At 35.5% G+C, this 21270-nt stretch overlaps 1 protein-coding gene across 8 annotated transcripts in view; it reads left to right on the plus strand.

Annotated features, from left to right (window-relative positions):
- The first annotated feature begins 10895 nt into the window (after positions 1–10895).
- Positions 10896–21270, plus strand: part of LRRCC1 (leucine rich repeat and coiled-coil centrosomal protein 1) — a 40271-nt gene continuing 29896 nt past the window's right edge. For 4 of the 8 annotated variants that reach the window (XM_064384330.1, XM_064384328.1, XM_064384327.1 and 1 more), the window contains exons 1-6: positions 11218–11372; positions 13239–13444; positions 13764–13829; positions 18005–18172; positions 20289–20464; positions 20562–20771. In XM_064384330.1, coding sequence (XP_064240400.1) covers positions 11233–11372; positions 13239–13444; positions 13764–13829; positions 18005–18172; positions 20289–20464; positions 20562–20771 — 966 coding nt within the window. In that variant the 5' untranslated portion in view covers positions 11218–11232. Of the gene's footprint in view, positions 11054–11217; positions 11373–13238; positions 13445–13763; positions 13830–18004; positions 18173–20288; positions 20465–20561; positions 20772–21270 lie in introns of those variants that run through there. The other 4 variants (XM_064384329.1, XM_012471006.2, XM_064384331.1 and 1 more) reach the window with 4 other exon arrangements.

Below are 21270 nucleotides of genomic sequence, written 5' to 3' on the forward strand. Positions count from 1 at the left end.
AACTTATAAGTACTATTTAATATTTTGCTTTGTCTGGTTAAAAGATATTTAGATTCACTTTTAATATACTTAACATTAATAATATACCTGATAACAATGCTTATACATAAGTATAGGAATTCAGTAGTGAAGAACCTGAAGAACCTAAAGATTCAGATGGCAATTAAAGATTACCATTTCCCGCATAGCACTGAAACCTCTGGTTTTTACTCAAAGTTTTACTTCACTTAGAGCTATTAAATTTTTATTTTCTAAGTGCAGGAGTTGAAGTATAGAAAAAAGAAAAAAAATTAAGAAAAAATGTTTTTTATACTCAGAGTTTGCATGTCCAGACTAGTAATCTTGACTGTTGTAATCTATATTTTCAGTTTTAAAACAGCCACATAAGTCTTGACCATTTGTAAGACAACATGGTTGAACAAAGATACCCAGAGTAGTCAATTCACATGCCCAGGTTTTCTGTTCTGTCCAATTAATGCTAACAAAGTTCTTACACAAGGTGGCTGTAGAGCTCTCTGTGGGACTCCCCAGGCACATCTTACGTAGATATGAGACATTATGTTTCAAACCGGCCAGATCCAGTGCCTCTTTTATAATAAATATTGTGTAATATTTCTTTATTATCTTGACATAAAATACATGGGTAAGTTAGCCTAACTACACAACTAAATTAAAAACAAGCATATAATTTATAATAGTAAAACGAAACAGAAAATAAAAGTAATTTATAATAAAAATAACACATAATTCAATATGTGAATGTGAATGATCGGTATGACTCAATAGAAGATAAACCAAACTTACCAGATGCTTGCGCATACAATAATTAAGTACTTTACAGTAAGTCTGGATTGAAGACAAGTAAAAAGATTAAAAGTCATACTGTATGAGAAGTAAGGCTAATGAAAGAGGAGAGGTAGGGACAGATATCAGAATAAAAGTTAGCATTTGAAAGGCAGTAACAGACTATGCTCACTTGTATATAATTGAATAAAATAAGAGAAAGAAGTAAATGATCTTAGTCAAATGGAAATAACATGCCAAAATAAGTAGAGAAAATAAATATATCAAAGTAGAGAAAATAAGGAAGTATGATCTCTTATATATGAGCTAGGTCTTATTTATGTGAGGTATCAAAATAATTTCCTTGATAGGATATCAGATAAGTGATGAGTAGGTATCACAGAACACCTCTTTCCTACCTGGAAAATTTGCCACACGCCAAAGCACATACTGAGACTAGCCCTTATAACAACATTGGAGACAATATTTTATGGAGCAGAGAGAATGGAAAAAATAAAGATTACAATAGTCTTTAGGGAAGCGTTCAGAGAGGACAGAGTAGATGAGACCAGTACTAAAATCTGAGTAACAAGTAGATATTTGTGAGGATGACAATGTAGAAAGTAAACAGTCTGTCATACAGACCAACATGGACAGCAGAAGTGAAGCGTGAGAAGCACATCTCTTTAGCAAGGCCAGCAAGGAAGTTGTGTGTGGGAAAGTCATGGGATGTACCTCAGGGAAATTAGACTGAGAACAGACTGTAAAGAGTGGTGTGCTAGGAACCTGGATGTTATTCTATAGGCCAGGGGTTGACAAACCAATTTATAGTGCATGAGTGTTAAGAAAATAACAGTTTTGACATATCTGTAGCATTGGTTAGTATAACTAAAACACATCCATAATGTATTATAATTTTTAAAATTGAATAAAATGTTCATCTTTTTTGCTATTATTGACATTGGACACATTTCTTTGTTTATTTCATAGTTCTAGTTTCTGTTTTCAAAGTATTGGTCAATTTGTATTCCCATTAGCCTATGAGAATTTTAATATTCTTATCAATTTTATGTGCTATTCATTTAATCAAGAAATTAATTATCTGTACATACTTAAAACATTTTTCCTAAAGGTTATTTGCCTTTTAATTTGCATATTTTTCTTTTTAGTCTACTTCAACTACCTCAATATCCTTAATTAAACAAGGCAGAAATTAAACAAACCAATAAAAGACTTTTTATTAAATACGATTTATGTTTTTTAATGTAGTCAAATTTATTCATCTTTTTCTTTATGATTTCCTTTATTTGACATGACAGACACTAAGAAAAATCCTCCACGTTAGACTTGGAACCCTTGATACCACTATGTAATGATTTTTCTTTCCATAGAGAACGGACTAAATTTTATTCAGAACTTAATAAACCCCAAGTAAATTACTGAGCGATATTTAATATCCTGATCTAAAGTTGGGATTTAGATTTTATTTTCATATCCAAATATTTTTACACTACTTGCCAAGAAGTAGGTCACACCAAATGAGAAAGATCCCTATCTCTTCTGAGATGAGTTATTAATTCAAAACATCTTGCAACTACTCTCATAAGTTAGAAATTTTAGGTCACATATAAAAGAAAAATGAATTAAACAGTGTTCTGAAGGAATTCATTGTTCTACCATGGTAATCAGAAACTTGAGCAACTGAAATCCTTTTTAGTTAAGCCTTACTACTATGAAAACGTGTGTGTGTGTGTGTGTAACATTTATTTTTATCTTTTGATTAGTGTTAAATAAAATTCTTCCTTAATGATTCATTCTAAAACCTTAGTTGCCATTGCACAGTTCTATTGATGTAAATGTTAAATGTGCCTAGGTGGCAAAAATGAAACTCTGTCTCAGAAAAAAGGAAAAAAAGAATAGATTGTAGGCTGATTCTCAAAATTCACCTTAGAGTTGTTAGTTTTTTAAAGCATGTTCCTTATATAAGTTGCTTGTCACAATATCTTTCTCTGTAAGTAAAAACTGAGGGGAAAAAAGGGTGATTGAGGGTTCTAGTCAGCTAAACTCTAATTCACAGTTGACTTTTTAGTAGTTTTTTAAAAGCCTCTGCAAAATAAATTGTATTATAAAAGGTAGAAGTAGATCAATCTTGTTATTTGATCTATTATCAAAGCTCCCTACCAAAAATCATTAAGAAAACTTAACAATAAGACCAGTAAAAAAAGCGACCTCGCAGCTGCAATTCACATGCATGAAGTTGACTTCAAGCCCAGCATGTGTTGCTTGAGGACAGCGTGAGGAAAACAATCAAAATGTCAACAGATATAAAAAGGCACAAAGTATGAGGCAACAGAGTGGGTTTTGAAGAATAAAAGTCATATAATATGACATAAGGAGGGCGGAAGAGCGCAGCTGGTAGCTAGGTGAAGAGGTAAAGTGTTACTCAGGAAGGGCCCAAAGAACCACAACAGCCCTGAAAACTCCCCAGCACAATTGTATATAGCTGTGGCCAATATTGTGCTGCAACCACCTGCTTTTCTGTCTTTCGGTTTCTCCTCTTCATTTGTTCTTTTCCCCAGCATCTCCTATTTGTCTGAAAACTTCTTTGCTTTTTCACTAAGTCAGTCAGGTTTAGAGGACAACGAGGGTTGAAGGGAGGAGTAGGTGTACGCTCCATGTTTTCTTAACATCATGTCCCTTTTCTCAAAGAAAGTGTAGCACAAAGAAGCATACACATGGATTTCAGTGACTTCCCTTCACCAAGACCAGAAGGCTTATCATATTGAAGATTTGCACTTGTGTGTTTACAATCTAGTTAGTTAGGCTCTTCAAGCAAACAAAAAAATATGAGGTTGAAGCTTTGTAACAATATGTGCAGCTGTTTATTCCACAGTGGGAGGAGCATGTGATTTGAAGCATACAATACTATTAGAAAATTTCAAGCAAAAAGATAATGACAAATAAGAAAAAGAAAGGAAATTCATACAAGCTTAAGACAAATTCCTATGCAGGAAGAGTAATGACTGTCATTAAACCAGCTGTCTCAAAGATACAGAGTATGGCCATATTCCATGAAAAAAAATAGATACTACTTTTGTGTGTACATATACCTTATACCACATAATAATATATCTCTTAGTTCAAATTAGGAGCTCCTTGTACCCAGAAAACAACTTTTATTTAACTTTTTATTTTCAACTCCTAGTTTATTACCAGGAACATGATAAATACGTAGAAAAGTATTTACTGAATAAATAAATCTCTAGTCTCTCTTATGACCAAGCATATACATTCACAAAATGTCTAGCTTAGATTAGAAGTATAATCTGATCCTGAACAGAATTTTCAAATCTATTTCAAGTCAACTGACCTATACAATAATCCAACTGTTAAAGTTGTATCTATAATAATATGTTCCAACATTAGGAGAGCCAAGACAACAGATACACTTTAAACAGACTGTGTTAACTGGACAACAATAGCACTAAAAAGCAACAAGAACTAAGTTCAGATAAGATATAACACATATTGTAAATATATATAAAACATTACTTGTTAAACACTGAAAACAAAAGTAGACAGTACCTAAAAGCAATTGTGGCATGATAGTAACAAGATTGATCAAATGTTCATCTTGACATGACTTAGACTAGCTTGACTAGAACAGGGAGGCCGTAAACTCTACGTGAACTTCCTTCTCTTAGGTTCAGACTTCACCCCTCTCCCATACACTCACATGCCTGACTACAGACATTCCCTACCTCAACTTTCTTGTTATTGCAATGTTTGACTCAGTTCCATATATTTCAAGATCATCCCCAGCAGTTTCCCATACTCTCTTCTTTCCATACCCACCTATCCCCCAGTCTCTGCATATAAAGGCTTCCCCTACCCACTCCTGCCTCGAAATGTTTCTGCCTTAAGCTTTGAGCCCTATTACAATTGTCTTTGACTGCAATTATCCCTTAATAGAAGTTGTTCTTTACTAATGTCTAGACTTCCTCTCTTTCACTGACCATACGAAATTCTATACCTAATCTAATCCTGACTTAGGAAGATACTGTGTAACTCCGAGCAAAAAAACTACTCCACCTCTTGAGACCTGTCAATTTCCTATCTAATAAAATCGTATTTGCATGGGGATTAATGGTCCCTGACGCCCTCTCTTGCACCATAGCTTTATGAGTCGAGGATACCAGTTGTTCCTGGAAGAAGAAATGACTAATCACATATCAGTCAGATTTTACTGCTTTGCTTGTTTCTGGCTATGTAAACCTTGGCATTTTATCCCCTTAAACTCTCTACTAAACTCATTATCCATCTCCTGGGGAGTCTGAGCTTCTAGCTTATGGAACATAGCATCATTGTACACAAACAAAATGTTGGCATGCCACATGGAAGTAAACAGATGAGGTGACTCAAGGATGGAGGCAAGCAGCCCGGAAGCTACAGCAGCCCCCGGGGTTTTCTCCTGGTTCTCACATACAGATCAACATTTTTCCCACTTCTGAATCCCATTCACAGTACACACCAGTGTGTTCTGGCACAAACATTAGGAAGCTCAGCCCTAAGGAGTTTTGAAATGTTGGATTCTGTTCTAGATATTTGAGTATACCAGAGAAGGTCTGGACAATCACAACTGCTTTGACTGAACTCTGGGATTATTTCCCCAAAGTTTAGAACTCCCATGAAATAATCAATATTCCTCAGATCTTTTAGTAAGCTTAAATATCCTTGGAGATGCAAACTCAGAGAAGACCCTATTTCCTCTTTCCCTCAGCTCCTTTCTCAAGCAAAACTGAAAAAATATAAAGAGAAATAGAATAACTCTCTATTCAGAATATAACTGTGGTTCTGGGGATAGATATTCTCATATTTGTAAACAGGGAAATTTGGATCCTGAGGTTAGTTAATTATCTCTAAGCTATAGTTTCCTCACCTATAAATAAGAGGGAAACAATAATGCCTACTTCATGGTGTTATTTGATGGATTAAACGGCATAATGCAGGTAAAGTGTTTAGTAGAGGTGTGTCCCATAGGAATAGGAAGACTTCAATAAATTTACTTCCAGCTTCAATAGCTAATTCTTACCCTACTTCCTAGATTTCTGTTGTCTGTCTTAACAATGACCAAACTTGTCAGACAACATTTGATAGCACAGTCTCTTAGGAAAATATTACTCAAATGTAAAGATTCTATGTTGCATCAACCTGACTGAGAATCACGTCAAGATTTATTGACTGCTTAATGTAAACTAGGCTCTTTACCAGACACCTTCTTATACTCATTCCATTTATTCCTCACCACAAATCTGTATAGATTTTTGGTAGAGTCCTTAAGTTCCTCTACACATAGTATTATGTCATTTGCAAACAGAAACAATTTGACTTTCTCTTTTCCAATTTCAATGTCTTTTTATTTCTTTATATTGCCTGATTACTCTAGCTATAATTTCCAGTAGTATGTCAAATAAGAGTGCTGAAAGTGGGCATACTTGTCTTGTTCCTGTTCTTAGAGAAAAGGATTTCAGCTTTTTCCCATTTAGTATGATGTTAACTATGAATACTTCATATATGGTCTTTATTATGTTGAAGTATGTTCTTTCTATGCCTAGTTTGTTGAGTTTGTATCATGAAAAGACTGAGTTGTATCAAATGCGTTTTCTGTATCTATTGAGATAATTATATGGATTTTGTCCTTCATTCTGTTGACATGATGTATCACGTGTAGATTTGCATATATTGAACCATTCTTGCATCCCTGGAATAAATCCCACTTGATCATGTAGTATCTGTTTGATGTGCTGTTGGATTCAGTTTGCTAGCATTTCGTTGAGGATTTTTGTATCTATGTTCATTAGGAATATTGGCCTGTAGTTTTCTTTATTTTTTGCATCCCTGTCTAGTTTTGGTATCAATGTACTGCTGGCCTTGTAGAATGAGTTAGGAAGAATTCCCTCATGTTCAATTTTTTTTAATAGCTTGAAGAGATTTGGCTTTTGTTCTCTGAAAAACTGATGGGAGTTAGCATGAAGCCATCCAGTCCTGGAGTTTTCTCAGTTGGCAGACTTTTTATTTCTGATTCAATCTAGCTACTAATTATTGGTCTGTTTAGGTTTTCTATTTCTTCCTGGTTTAATCTTGGTAGGTTGTATGTATTAAGGACTTTACCCATTTCCTTTAGGGTTTCCAGTTCATTACCATACAGTTGTTCCTAATTGTCTCTGACACTCTTTTGTATTTCTGTGACAATTGTTTTAATGTCTTGCTGTTCACTTCTGATTTTGTTTACTTGTATCTTCTTTTTTTCTTGGTTAGTCTAGCTATTAAATTTCATTCATAAGTTATCAATTTTGTTCAATTTTTTTTAAAAAAACATTTTGTTTTGTTGATCCTTTGTATTTTTTTAAGCTTCTATTTCATTTAGCTCTGCTCTGATTTTCATAATTTCTTTTCTTCTTCTAAGTTGGGGTTGGGATCCTTCTTGCTTTTCTAGTTCCTTGAGGTGCATCATTAAATTGTTTACTTGAAATCTTTCTACTGTTTTGACATAGGCATTAATTACTATAAACTTCCCATTTAGCATTGCTTCTGCTGTATTCCAGAGGTGTTGTTATGTTGTGTTTTGATTCTTACTGGTCTAAAAAATTTTTTATTTCCTCTTTCTTTCTTAATAATTCAGAAGCATGTTCTTTAATTTCCATGTACTTGTACAGTTTCTAAAGTTCCTCTTGTAATTGAATTCTAGTTTTATTTCAATAGGGTCTGAGAAGACACTTAGCATTATTTAATTTTTAAAAATTTTCTTGAGACATTTTTGGTGTCCTAACCTATAGTCCATCCTGGAGAATGTTCCTTATGCTGATAAGAAAAATGTGTATTCTCTAGCTCTTAGATAAAATTTTCTCTAAATGTCTGTTAGATCCATTTGGTATAAAATGAAGTTTAAATTAATTGTTTCTGTTAATTTCCTGTCTAGATGATCTATGTAATGCTGAGAATGGGGTACTTAAATCCCCAACTATTATTGTGTTGGAATCTCTCTCTCCCTTTAGATCTAATAACATTTGCTTTATATATCTGGGTACCTTGGTGTAGAGTACATATCATATATGTGTAGAATTGTTATATCCTCTTGCTGAATTGATGCTTTTTTTTTTTTGAGACAGAGTGTTGCTCTGTCATCCAGACTGGAGTGCAGTGGTGCGATCTCAGCTCACTGCAAACTTTGCCTCCCAGGTTCAAGTGGTTCTCCTGTTTCAGCCTCCTGAGTAGCTAGGATTACAAGTGCACATTGCCACACCTGGCTAATTCTTTGTATTTTAATAGGGACAGGTTTCACCATGTTGCCCAGACTGGGCTCAAACTCCTGAGCTCAGGCAATCCACCTGCCTTGGATTACAGACGTGAGCCACTGTGCCTGATCTGCTTATCCTTACATAATTATCTTTCTTGCCTCTTTTTTTACTATTTTCAACTTACAGTCTATTTTATCTAATATTCATCTAGCTATGCCTTCTGGTTTTTGGTTTCCATTTGCATAAAATATCTTTTTTTTCTTCCCTTTACTTTCATTCCATATGTATCTTTATAAATGAGATGAGTTTCTTCTAGGTAGAATATTGTTGAGTCATTTTTTTATCTATTAATTTAAGCTGTATCTTTTAGGTGGAAAATTTAATCCATTTACATTCAAGGTTATGATTGATATGTGAGGGCTTATTTCTGTCATTTTATTAATTGATTTCTGGTTATTTTTGTTTATTCCTTGTTCTTTTTCTTTTCTATCATTGTTTATGATTGTGGTTTGGTGGTTTTCTGTAATACTAACATTTGAGTCCTTTCTCTTTCTTATTTGTGTGTTTGATGTACCAGTGGACTTTATATTTTTGTGTGTTTTCATGCTGGTAGATATTGTCCTTTCGTTTCCACATGCAGGACTTCCATGAGCATTTTTGTAGTTCCAGTTGACTGGTGATGAATTACCTCAGCTTTTGCTTATCTTGGAAAGACTTTATTTTCCTTTGCTTATGAAGGATAACTTTGTTGAGTACAGTGTCCTTAGCTGGCTTTTTTTTTTCTTTCAGCACATGAATTTATCATCCCATTCTCTGCTTGCTTGTAAAGCCTTTGCTGAGAAATCCACTGTTAGTTGGATGAGGGTTCCCTTATAAATGACTAGATGTTTTTCTCTTGCTGTATTTAGAATTCTTTGTCTTTGACTTTTAACAGTTTGACTACAATGAGCCACAAAGGAGAATTTTTGTTTTGTTTTGTTTTGTTTTGTTTTGTTTTTTGGAAAAAAAGACATACAAGCAGACAATAAACTTATTTTTAAAATAACATCACTAATATCAGAGATGCAAATCAAAACTACAATGAGATACCATCTCACAGCAGTCAGAGTGGCTTTTATTAAAAAGTCAGAAAATATATGAGATGTTGGTGAGGGCGCAGAGAAATAGGAATGCTTACACACCATCAGTAGGAATACAAATTGTAGCCACTTTGGAAAGCAGTTTGGAGATTTCTCAAAGAACTAAAAATAGAATTACCATTCAACTCAGGAATCCCATGACCAGGTATACAGCCAAAGAAAAATAAATTAGTTTACCAAAAAGTCACCTGCATTCATATGTTTATTGCAGCACAATTCACAGTAGCAAAGACATGGAACAAACCCTGATGCCCACCAATGATATACTGAAAAAATAAAATGTGGCACATATATACCCGCATGCAGCCATTAAAAAAAAGAACAAAATCTGACTCTCTGAACTCAAAAAAAAAGAAAAAGTCATGTCCGTTGCAACAATATGGATGCAGCTGAAGGCCATTATCCTAAGTGAATTAATTCAGAAACAGAAAACCAAATACTATATGTTCTCACTTCTAAGTGTCAGCTAAACATTTGGTACAAGTGAACACAAAGATGGGAACAATAGACCCTGGGGACTCTCAAAGGGAGAAGACAAAAGTTGAATAACTACCTATCAAGTACTATATTCACTATTTGGGTGACAGGATCATTAGAAGCCACAACCTCAGCATCATGCAATATATTTATTTAACAAACCTGCACATGTACCCCCTGAATCTAAAATAAAAAATAAAATGAAATATTTTTTTAAAACAAAGCCATTTTGCCTTGTATCTGTTTCAGGATCTTTGGGCCTCCTGTGCCTGAGTATCTAACTCTCTTGCTAGACTTGGAAAGTTTTTATCTAGTATTTTGTTGAAAAGTTTTTCTAACTCTATTGTTTTCTCTTTGCCTCTGAGACTCCAAATTTTTGAATATTTGGTCACTTTATGATGTCCTATATGTCATGTGGGCTTTGTGGATTTTTTAAAGCATCTTTTTTATTTTTGTCTGTATGAGTTATTTCAAAAGGAAATAGACTACTTTAAATGGACAACTGCACCATTTGTCTCCATTTTAAAATATTACTATGCCTTAGGAAGGAATCTAGCCAGGAGGGTTATTTGACCTCATACAAGTATTGCTTTCCCACCTGTATTGCCATTCATCCAGAACTCCCTTTGACCCAGCAAGACTCTATTCAGTCATTAATGACTTCCTTTGGAAAACATACCCACTACCCATATCACTCTAGACTTGGCTTAGATTCCCTTGTGTTATTCTTAGCATACGTTATACTGTATGGCAATTCTTTGTTTCCTCTATTGGATCGTGAATGCTTCCAGGAACAAGAACAGGATTCATCTTTTTCTTCCTCCAACAGGGAAGTACCTGACATGCGGTAAGGCATCCCACAATGTTCAATGAATCAACAGGAGGTGCAATGGCCAGTGGAACAATTTATACGTACCGCAGTGAAAACGGCCTTCAGAAGTCAGTCGGCTACTAAGCAAATATATAGAGACACACAAGACAAATCCCCTCACTGTCCAACTCCTACACGCCCAGAAAGCATTTTTACTTTACGGCAAGCACAAGCGTCTCACCGCAGATGCCGTAAAAGGGAAAGAAGCCCACCGTGGGGACGAGCATTCCAGTTTTGCGGCCCCGTCAGGGCGGGAAAGTTCCCGGCGGTCGGTTGGAGGGTGGGTCCTCTCCCCGCCTCCTCCGGCCGTACGTCTGCGCTTCCGGGAGGAGTGTCCAGAGCTCACGGACCCAGCGCTGGGTGCCGGTTAAGACCCTGCTCCCCATCGCCGGTGCCATGGAGGCGGCGGTGGAGGCAGAAGTGGAAAACGAAGATGGCGACAGCAGCTGCGGGGATGTATGCTTCATGGACAAAGGCCTCCGGAGGTAAAGGGCGCTCTGCAGCCGGGAGCGACCCGCGCACTCCCCAGGGCCGGGGCCGTGGGCGACTGGCGGCGACAGAGGTGGGAGGCGCGCCACTGCTTTACCAAGACCATAAGCGAACGCAGTGTGGCTTTCGGCCTCCCCTCTCCTCCAGAACTCCTCTGCCGAAGGGCCAGGGTTGAATGAGTCGTGGATACCTTCCCGCCCTTGTCTCCTGCCCAGCGTTTTACAAGACGCTGCTTAGCCCTGAAACTGCCCCAGGAACTGATCCTCCATCAACTTCTGACCATTCTTTCCTTCTGCTGGTTTTCCTTACTTATTGGTGGTTATTCCTTTGCTTACCCTTTAATTGCTGGTTTTGTCTTGTTCTCTCGTCTTTCCTCTTCTCTGAAAAAAACCTGATCACATAGTATCTCTGGCAGCTATGAGCGGGCTTTCGCTGCTGCCTGTTAGTTTTGCCTCAGTTATTGCCTCCATTCAAAATCATTTGTCCGTTACAGAGCATTGCAATACATATATTCATATACTTTTTGAAAGTATTAAAATTATATTTAGTACGCCGTTTCCTTCTGTCATGAAGCCCCGACTTGTGCAAAGCATGTGAGGCATTTGGTTCTGCAGTACTGAAAAGCAGGTCTCCACTCTTAACCATTTCTCCAGTTAAACTTTATTTACCTGTACTGAGCTGCAGGCAGTTCCATAGCAGGCTTTTCTGTGCCTTTGCACATGCTGTTCCTTTGTAGAGTGTCCTCTACATGAACTTTGCTACTAATAACTAAGCAGCTGGTTCTGGATTCTAATTTAAAGTTTGCCAGATGATCCCAAGAAGATGCTGTTCAAGAGACATTTTACATTTCTATTTAATACTAGCTGCCATTTACTGAATGCCATCTATGTATGCATGTTAGATACGTTATCACTAATCCTCACGGCAATTCTACAGGGTAGTTATTTTTCCCATTTACAAGTGATGAGTGAGACTCGATCTATTAACAATTTATTCGTCTTTATACACTTCGTAAAGAATTAAGTTCGGATTCAAATCCATTTTCTGTCTAATTTCACTGTCTGCATTTTCTACTATCTCACATTATCTGCACATTATTAATGTCGAGAAACTGAAATGGGTCAGAAAATAAATGGCTGTCATTAAGATCATGTATTAATAGCATAAGGTCTGGCACTAAATAAGAATTCAAGTAAATGACAGAGCAGGATAATTGGGAAATGCTCCAGATAGTCACATTTAGAGGTTGCTAGTTTGAAATTTGCAATTGCTTCCCTGCTGTCAGAGTTAGGTTTCCTACAGCTGTAACATAGCTGCTACTGAACCTACAGCAGATGCCTATGACATTGTGTGTCCCTGTTCTTGGCCGTGCCTCCCTTCCAGCAACTCCAAAGTGTGTGCACTGTAGTTTGCCTTCCTGGAACTACTATCTTCAGGAGAAGCTTCAGTTATCGATAGTAATTGGAGCGCAGATATGAGTTCTGTTTTGGGAAGATGCGTTTCAGCTTTCAACAAGGGAGGACAGGGACTTTTTCAATAGAAATTGCAATAACATGGTTTCTTTGAAAATGCAATAGACTGTGGATTAACTAGCTATTGCATACAAAGAAAATAAGGTTATAATCTCCAGCATGAGATCTGGATTTACATACGCTCTGTTAATATAACTGCAAGAATTTGGGCAAGCTATTTAATTTCCATAAACTTCTGTATCCTTAAGATACCCACCGCATAGAGTTATTGTGAGAATTAATTGAGGTAAGAAAACTGAGGCTTAGAAAGGTTGTCATTTTTTCAAGTCACACAGCAAAACCATGGTAGAAAGCAGATTCGAACTGGGATATTAAGATTCCAAAACCTTTACAGTTATTGACTAGTCTTCAGCACTGCCTACAATATATGCTGATTACTGCACATAGGAGTTAGAAATACCCACTGTCACTTGCCTCCCTTGAACGGTTTCTTGTTTGTATAAATAATCCGAATACTTGGTTGTGTTGTAAGAAGCACTATGTTTTGTGAGACATTTCAAAGTTACCACAAATAGGAAGGATTTCATTCTAGGATGAATAGAGCACATAATTAGTATCTACATACTGTTTGGTTAATTTTACTTATTTGGTCTCACTTTTAAAATCCATTTTTTATTTTTATTTTTATAATATATATTTTCTTTTGTAGCATATCAGAATTATCTTTAGGTTCAACTCTTCATGCCATCAATCTTCATTGCAATAACATCTCCAAGATTGAAGCTATTGATCATATTTGGAATTTACGACATCTAGATCTGTCATCTAATCAAATAAGTCAAATTGAAGGGCTAAACACGCTGACAAAACTTTGCACATTAAATTTGTCCTGCAATTTGATTACAAAAGTAGAAGGTTTGTAAGCGATTTTCATATAGCACTTAGCATACGGGAAATAATTTAAGTCCATTTTTTCCCAAAAGAATGGAATAAATATTATTATTATAAACTCTTAAAAAAATTAAGTCTCAAACTCATTATACAAAATATTTTCTTCCAAAAAAGTCTCAATTTTTTTTAATTATGTTTTTTTAAAATACCAATAAAATTTATTTTGCTATTACCTGACTGGATTTACTTCAGAACAGCTTGAAATAACATTGTAATGCTATCTCTCTCTAATTAATTATTTAAGTTTTAAAAGGCTTTATTTTATTTTACTTTTTTTTTTTAGGACTTGAAGAACTAATTAATCTTACTAGACTAAATTTATCTTATAACCAAATAAATGATCTTAGCGGTAAGTAGAAATGCTTATGTTTTCTGTATGCTAAATGTTTTGCTATATGTGATAACAGCTCAGCTAAGCATGTTGAAAGTCTCTGAATATTAGTCTAATTTTTAGCCAAAGAGCTCATCTAGAGAGTGTACTCCAGTCATAAATCTGTTTTGTTGATGCCAAAACCACAGCTGATTACAAAATAGAAGTAAAAACCAAGGTAATCAGTAGCAGGAACAGCTTGATTGGAAAGGACCCAGTTTAAGGGAATATGTTTTAATTTTAGTTAATTACTTTACTGTTATATAGAGAGGAATAGTTTGAATAGAACTTTCCACAGTGGTAAAAATGTTCTAAATCTGTGCTGTTTGGTATGGCAGCCAGTAGCCAAATGTGGTTATTGAGCACTTGAAATGTAGCTAGTGCAACTTAAGGACCAAAGTAGTATTTTATTTAATTTTAATTTAAAAATTAAAAGCCACATGTAGCTAATGGCTACCATTTTTAACAGTGACATTATGCAGCATTTCAAAGGCTGTTGCAAATTAAGGAACAAATAAAATGATATTTTCTTTTTGTATATAATATAGCTAAGAAGATTTTTAAAGTGTTACCTTTTTAATTGATTAAAGTGATGTAGCTGATAAGTTGAACAGTTTCATGACTATTCTTAGAATTATCAGTTAGAACTAGCAGAATTCCTCTAGTATCTTCCAATCCTTATCAATATTTGAAACAATTTGATTCATTTGTTGACTTTTCTTCCCACTAAAAGAAAACTACCCTATGACAGCTGCCTAGTATACAAAAAATAAAAAGACCTCGTCTGTACCCTTAAGCTGAAGTAACAACTGTATTTTAATTTTTCAAAACCTTTTTTCCTCCAAAGACATGAAATATTAGAACTGAGTTTCAGCTCTGGCCTTGTCATTACCATGTAATGCTGAGTAAGGTATTTATTCTTTGGATGCAATTTCCTTATCTAAAAAATGTGAATGGATAAGATAGTTCATTCTCTTAGTACATATTTATGAAGATCACTATATCGAACACTCTCTTAGAGTGGTGGAAACAACAACAACAGTAAGATAAGTCACAGGGCTTACATTGTGCTGGGGAAGAAAAACAGCCCCCCAAAAAAATCAGCAAAAGATTTGAACAGGCACACCAAGAAGATATATAAATGGTAAGTAAGCCATGAAAAAAAAATGGTTGGCATCCTTAGTTATTAATGAAATGCAAATTAAAACCACAGTGGGATACCATTTCACACCCAGAATAGCTAAAATAGTGACAGTGCTGGTGAGATTGTGAAGCAGCTGAAACTTGCATATATTGCTAGTAGATTTTAAATGGTACAACCACTTTTTGAAATTAAAAACCATGTTTTTAAATTTGAGATAGTCTTGCTCTGGAGTGCAGTGGTATAGTCCTGGCTCACTGCAGCCTCTGCCTCCTGGTCTCCAGCAATTCTCCTGTCTCAATCTCCTGATTAGCTGGGACTACAGGCATGCTTCACCACACCTGACTAATTTTTAGTATTTTTACTAAAAACAGAGTTTCGCCACATTGGCCAGGCTGGTCTTGAACTCCTGGCCTCAAGTGATCTGCCCACCTCATCCTCCCAAAGTGCTGAGATTACAGACATGAGCCTATACGGCTGCCACTGCATCTGGCCAAGTTTGACAGTTTCTTGTAATGGTAAACATTCACTTAAATATAATTTTACAGTCTGACTCTTAGGTATTTACCCAAGGGAAATTAAAATGGGTCCATTCAAAGACCTGTACGTCAATGTTTTATATGATTACGTAGCTTTTCATATGATTGTGTTTATGTTTTTGTTCATCATCTCTAACAACTGGAATCAACTCACATGTCCATCAACTGACAATTGGATAAACAAATCATGATACATCCAGACAGTGGAATACTAAAAAAAGAAATAAAAAGGAATGAACAGTGATACATGCAGCAACACAAATAAGTTTAAAAATAGTTATTCTAAGTGAAAGGAGCCAGGCACAAAAGGCACACTGTATGATTCTGTTTATGTGACATTCTTAGAAAGGGAAAGCTATAGGGCCAGAAATAAGAAATTGTTGGTTGTCAGGCCTAGAGATGATGAGAGAAGATTGATTACATAGTAACATGAGGGAATTTTTTGGGGTGATGGAAATATTCTGTATTCCAATTGTAGTGATTACACAACTGTATATATTTGCCAAAATACATCAAACTATATGCCAGAAAGGATGAGTCTTAGTGAATAATAGGACCAGAAGAAAGTAAAAGTGGCAACAATTTAAGTTCTAATAGATGATTCTTAGAATGATAATATTTTATATATTCAGAAATGTCAATAAATAACAGTGTCTTTGTATGGTAAAAGCATACAAAGACAGGAAGACAGGATCAAGCTTGCTGTGTAAGAAAGAAGGCCAATATGCTAGGGTATAGCAAATGAGTGATTAGTGTGGAAAGAAAAGAGATGAGAAAATAGGTAGGGTCAGGTCACAGACGGCTTTGTAAGCAGGGTGAGGAGATTGTATTTTATTCTAGGTACAATAAGAAGCCATTAGAGGGTATTAAATAAGGCGGTGACGTAATTTATGTTTTTTAAAGATCACTTTGGCTGCTGAGTGGAGACAGATTTTAGGTGGGTGGGAATGAAAGGCAGCCAGTTAGGAAGCTAATCCAAGGGGCTAGATGAGAGATGATGATACCTGGGCTAAGGTAGAAATAGTATAGAGGAATAAATAGATATGTTTTGCAGGTGAAGTTCATATGACTTGCTGATAGACTGGGATGAGGAAATGCGGGAAAGAGGAATCAAAGATAACTAATTATGAGTCTTCTCTGCATTAAGAGGCGGATCATGTTACTGTTTACTGACGTGGGAAAGATTGGGAGAGGAGCAGGTTTAGAGATGAGGGGATAAGAATTAAGGATCCTGTCTTAAATTTGAGTACACTATCCAACATATGTATGTATGCATACAATCTGCATTTCAAAGGTGGGGAGGGTCATGGTTGGAGTTGTAGATCTGGCATTTAAAAGCACTCAACAGTGTTTGTAGCCATGAAATTAGAGGAGATTGTGGAGAGTGTGTAGATAGAGGCGGAGACCTTGGAATGAGACCTGGAGAAGCATAAGGGAATCATAAAATTGAAGCATAAGAGGAAGAACCAGGAACATGGAACAAGGACTTACAAATGTGATGGTTAATAAGAAATACTGAGTACTATGAGAATGTATGACAGGAATATCAGACCTCATGGAGAGTGGTCAGAGAAGACTTTTCTGAGGATGTGACAGAAAGGTGAGTAGAAGTTAGCCCAACCAAGAAAATAAAAGAAAAGGGTATTCCAGTTAGGTTGAAGAAACTGAAAAGAAAAGGTGAGTAAAGTTGAATGTGGAGAGTGCTAAACCAAGCAAAATTGTAAGTACGCTCTGAGGAACTGTGTAGAGTGTATCTCACAATATTCCTTCCTATAGAAGGGAAACGGGCATTCATCCACTAACAAGTCCCTTTCATAAAGGACAGTCCTTGAAGGCATTACCTTCCTCAACTTGCAAACTGTGCCTTTGCTCAACAAGCTCTCTCCATTTTGGAGAAAGTTCTGAGGCAGGAAAACAAACTGTAAGTGCTTAAAGGGTACAATGGCAATGTACAATTAGTACTTCCATGGCAGCTGCAGCTGACGTCCAAGATGGTCCAGGCACCAATAGCGACTGCTACAAAATGTTCTAGATAAGCTTATGCAAGAAATATTACCAGGGAATTAAATAAATGCTAATGTATTTATTTTATATTCAAGCCAACAAAATTGAAGGGTTTGCTTGTGTCTGCTAATCAAGACTTGTGTTGAGAGAGCCTAAAATTATTGCTTTATGCTTTTTCTCATATGAGTGTGCATGAACCTGGGGAGGTTCTTTTGATTTATTTTGTTTTGAAGAGAACCAGAACCCAAGACCTCAGGGACTAAGGCCTCAAAGAAATATTAAACTTGTGTTTCCTCAGAACAACAGTTGACTTTACTGATAGCCTATTCATTATATGTAGCTGTTCACAGCAAGATCTTATTAATGCTGCCCATTTGCCTCTAAAAGTATAACCTATCTAGCAATTATTTCTAATTAGCTATTGGAAAGACTATTGCTGTGGCATTTAAAGAATTATTTTTCTATTGCAGGTTTGATACCCCTTCATGGAATTAAGCATAAACTTAGGTATATTGATCTACATAGTAATTGTATAGATAGTATCCATCACTTAATTCAGTGTACAGTAGGATTGCTCTTCCTGACCAATCTCACTTTGGAGAAAGATGGAGATGATAATCCTGTCTGTCGACTACCAGGTATGAACAATTAAATATTTTTTCTAACAGTTAATATTCAAAGCTTCTTTATTTTTCTGAAATTGGCATTCATAACCTCATTTTAGTCTTCAGCTTTGCAACATTTTCTATACTGGGGAAAACATGATTACAAGTAAAATTAGTGTATTAAAACAAACCGATGACTGTTACAGAACACGAGATGAACAGCACAGTAATTCTATTTAGGCAGTTCTATATTTGATAGGCGAATGCCTCAAAATTAAATTATACCATTATGGTATAGTCTATTAATAATAGTATAATACTATGCAGCCACAAAAAAGAATATACAATCTCTTCATCTGCTAATGGACAACTATGTCCAAGATACATTAAGAGGATGAAAAGCAGTTTTGCAAAGTACTACATACAGTAGGCCACCATTTGTGTGTAAAGGGTAACACACATACACAGACACATACATATACATACATGCATATATATGTATGCACACGTGCATGCATGTGTGTGTGTATGCTGAGTATATGTATAAAACATCTGGAAGAATACACACATAAAAATATTTATGATATTGGCAAACTCCAGGAAAGGGAACTGGGTAACTGGAGATTAAGAAATGGGAAAATATTTTACTATGTTCCTTTTGAATTTCATATTATGTGACTTTATTATATCTTTGTTAATGATTTTGTTTTAAGAAAGCTTAATAGATAGAGATGCTAGTGCTGCTGAAATGCTATTTGAGCTAATTGGGGATCAGTCAAGTTGGCAAAGATAAAGCAGATCAGACTATCATTTCTAGAACTCACTTATCTCATATTGCTTAACCAAACAATAAGAGAGAAACATGTAGAATGTGAATATACATTCTTAAGATTTTCTTGAGTACAGGTTAGCTACAGAGGCTTCATTTTGTCATTCATATGCAACTATAAGAAGGCTTTTTGCAGCATGGAAACCTGTGTTGGTAGTTTTATTTCACAGAAGAAAATATAATACATTTGATCATTGCTTTCCTGAAGTGCAAAACATTTTCTGATGTTTTCCATGAAGTCTTCCTGAAAATCAAGACAGATTTGAGAGTTTTCTCAGGAAACCATTTCCTTGAAAGAAAAGCATATTACTAAAAGCTTGCATTTTTCTTTTCTCTGCTAAACCCTCAGATTGGATTTTTTTTTGAGCTGGGGTCTTGCTCTGTTTCCCAGGCTAGAGTGCAATGGTGCAATCTCGGCTCACCACAACCTTCACCACCCAGGTTCAAGGAATTCTCCTGCCTCAGTCTCCCAAGTAGCTGGGATTACAGGCATCCACCACTATGCCCAGCTAATTTTTATATTTTATTAGAACAGACAGACAGACAGGGTTTCACCATGTTGGCCAGGATGGTCTTGAATTCCTGACATCAGGTGATCCACCTGCCTCGGCCTCCCAATTTGCCAGACTTCTTTCTTTCTTTTGCAATTCTTCAACCACTTCGTTGTTATTAGAAATACTTAGTTTTAAAATTACATTTAAGCAGTACTAAAGTGCTTCTGTTAGCCTTAGTACCAAGTGAATATTAATTTGTCAGATTTCTGTTTAATTGTTCTTAGGGAAAATAAACATATTATCCTTGATTACTTGATAGTTCACCTGCCTTAATATTAGTTATATGTAATTTAAACAGAAGAAAGGGGGTATTTTGCTAATGCTGAGACCTCACTAGGGAAATTCTGGCACTTTAGTTCATTATCCACATCATCCTGCTTTATGTTTATGTTATTAATCTTATTAAAAAATAAACAAAAGACATTTAGCTTCCTTCCTAGAATAAATTTGTACTGGTTTCATGCATTATATATTTAAAGTAATTTTTTAGAGATGGTTACTTTAACTTTTTAAACTTCATCAGGAAGGTTGTTTGAGAGGGATAGAGAATGGAGAGAAGTGTTTTGTTTCTTTAATATTTAGTGATTTATATTTTAATGATTAAATGGTGGAGAAGTCGAATAAGTAACAAGTTTATTATTTACTTTCTGGAACTAGTTTTATCATTTGGGGGATGTATGTGGTAGCTGATAAATTTATTCTAGAAATAATTGACTTCTTTTTTAAAAAATATTTAAGTTTTCATTTTGAATGATTTGTTTTCAAGGGTACAGAGCAGTTCTTCTCCAGACTTTGCCACAACTTAGAATTCTAGATTGCAAGAACATATTTGGTGAACCAGTAAATTTGACAGAAATAAATTCATCACAGCTGCAGTGCCTAGAAGGTCTTTTGGATAATTTAGTTTCTTCTGAATCTCCCATAAATATAAGTGAAGATGAGGTATAGTATTTACTTTTTTTTCCTAATGCAGAAAACACGTTCAAATTTTAATAAGTGAATATAAATTCAAGGATTTTGGTTTGTTTCTATGTCATAGATCATTGATAGAATGGCAGTGGTAACAGCACCCATCGATGAGTTAGCACGCTTGGAACAGTTTGCAAGTACACCAAGAGATGCTGCCTTGACGTCTTTAATGTCTGTGTGTCCATCTTCTGAGCCAGAGAATATTCATCATGAAAGCGACTTGCAGAATGAGATAAAACTTCAGAAATTAGATGATCAAATTTTACAGCTTCTAAATGAAGTAACTATTTTTCCTACTTCTCTATAGACATGTTTATTGAAGAAAACATAGTTAAGAAAATGTAACAAAAATTATGTACTAGCTGGCCAACCTATTTTAATGCATCAGTGTTTATGGATTTTTGTTTTCCTCTACAAAAATAGTGTTCTATTATTGCATAGTGGAAGAAAAAGTTAACATATACATTTTTTACTCATTTTACTTGTCTTTCTTTTACATCTTCTTTATGTAATTTCTTTGTCTTGTTCTGCAGTACTTCACATTGCTTCCATTCCACCCACCTTTTATTTCTGCCATAACCAACGGGGAAATTCTTCAGACTCAATGTTACTTAGCGCAAAGGATACATGAGTTGCTTTTGGCCTCTACTATCTCTTCAGTGGTTTAATGGTCAAAATCACTTCTACAACTTATACCTGAATGGCAAGTTAATTTACATAGTTCCTCTATCAATTTCATTTTCCAGTAGACTATCACCTAATCAATCTATACTTTCCTG

Source organism: Aotus nancymaae, unplaced genomic scaffold (assembly GCF_030222135.1).
Source record: "Aotus nancymaae isolate 86718 unplaced genomic scaffold, 86718_ANA_hifiasm-v0.15.2.pri h1tg000036l, whole genome shotgun sequence".
Classification (NCBI taxonomy): Eukaryota; Metazoa; Chordata; class Mammalia; order Primates; family Aotidae; genus Aotus; species Aotus nancymaae.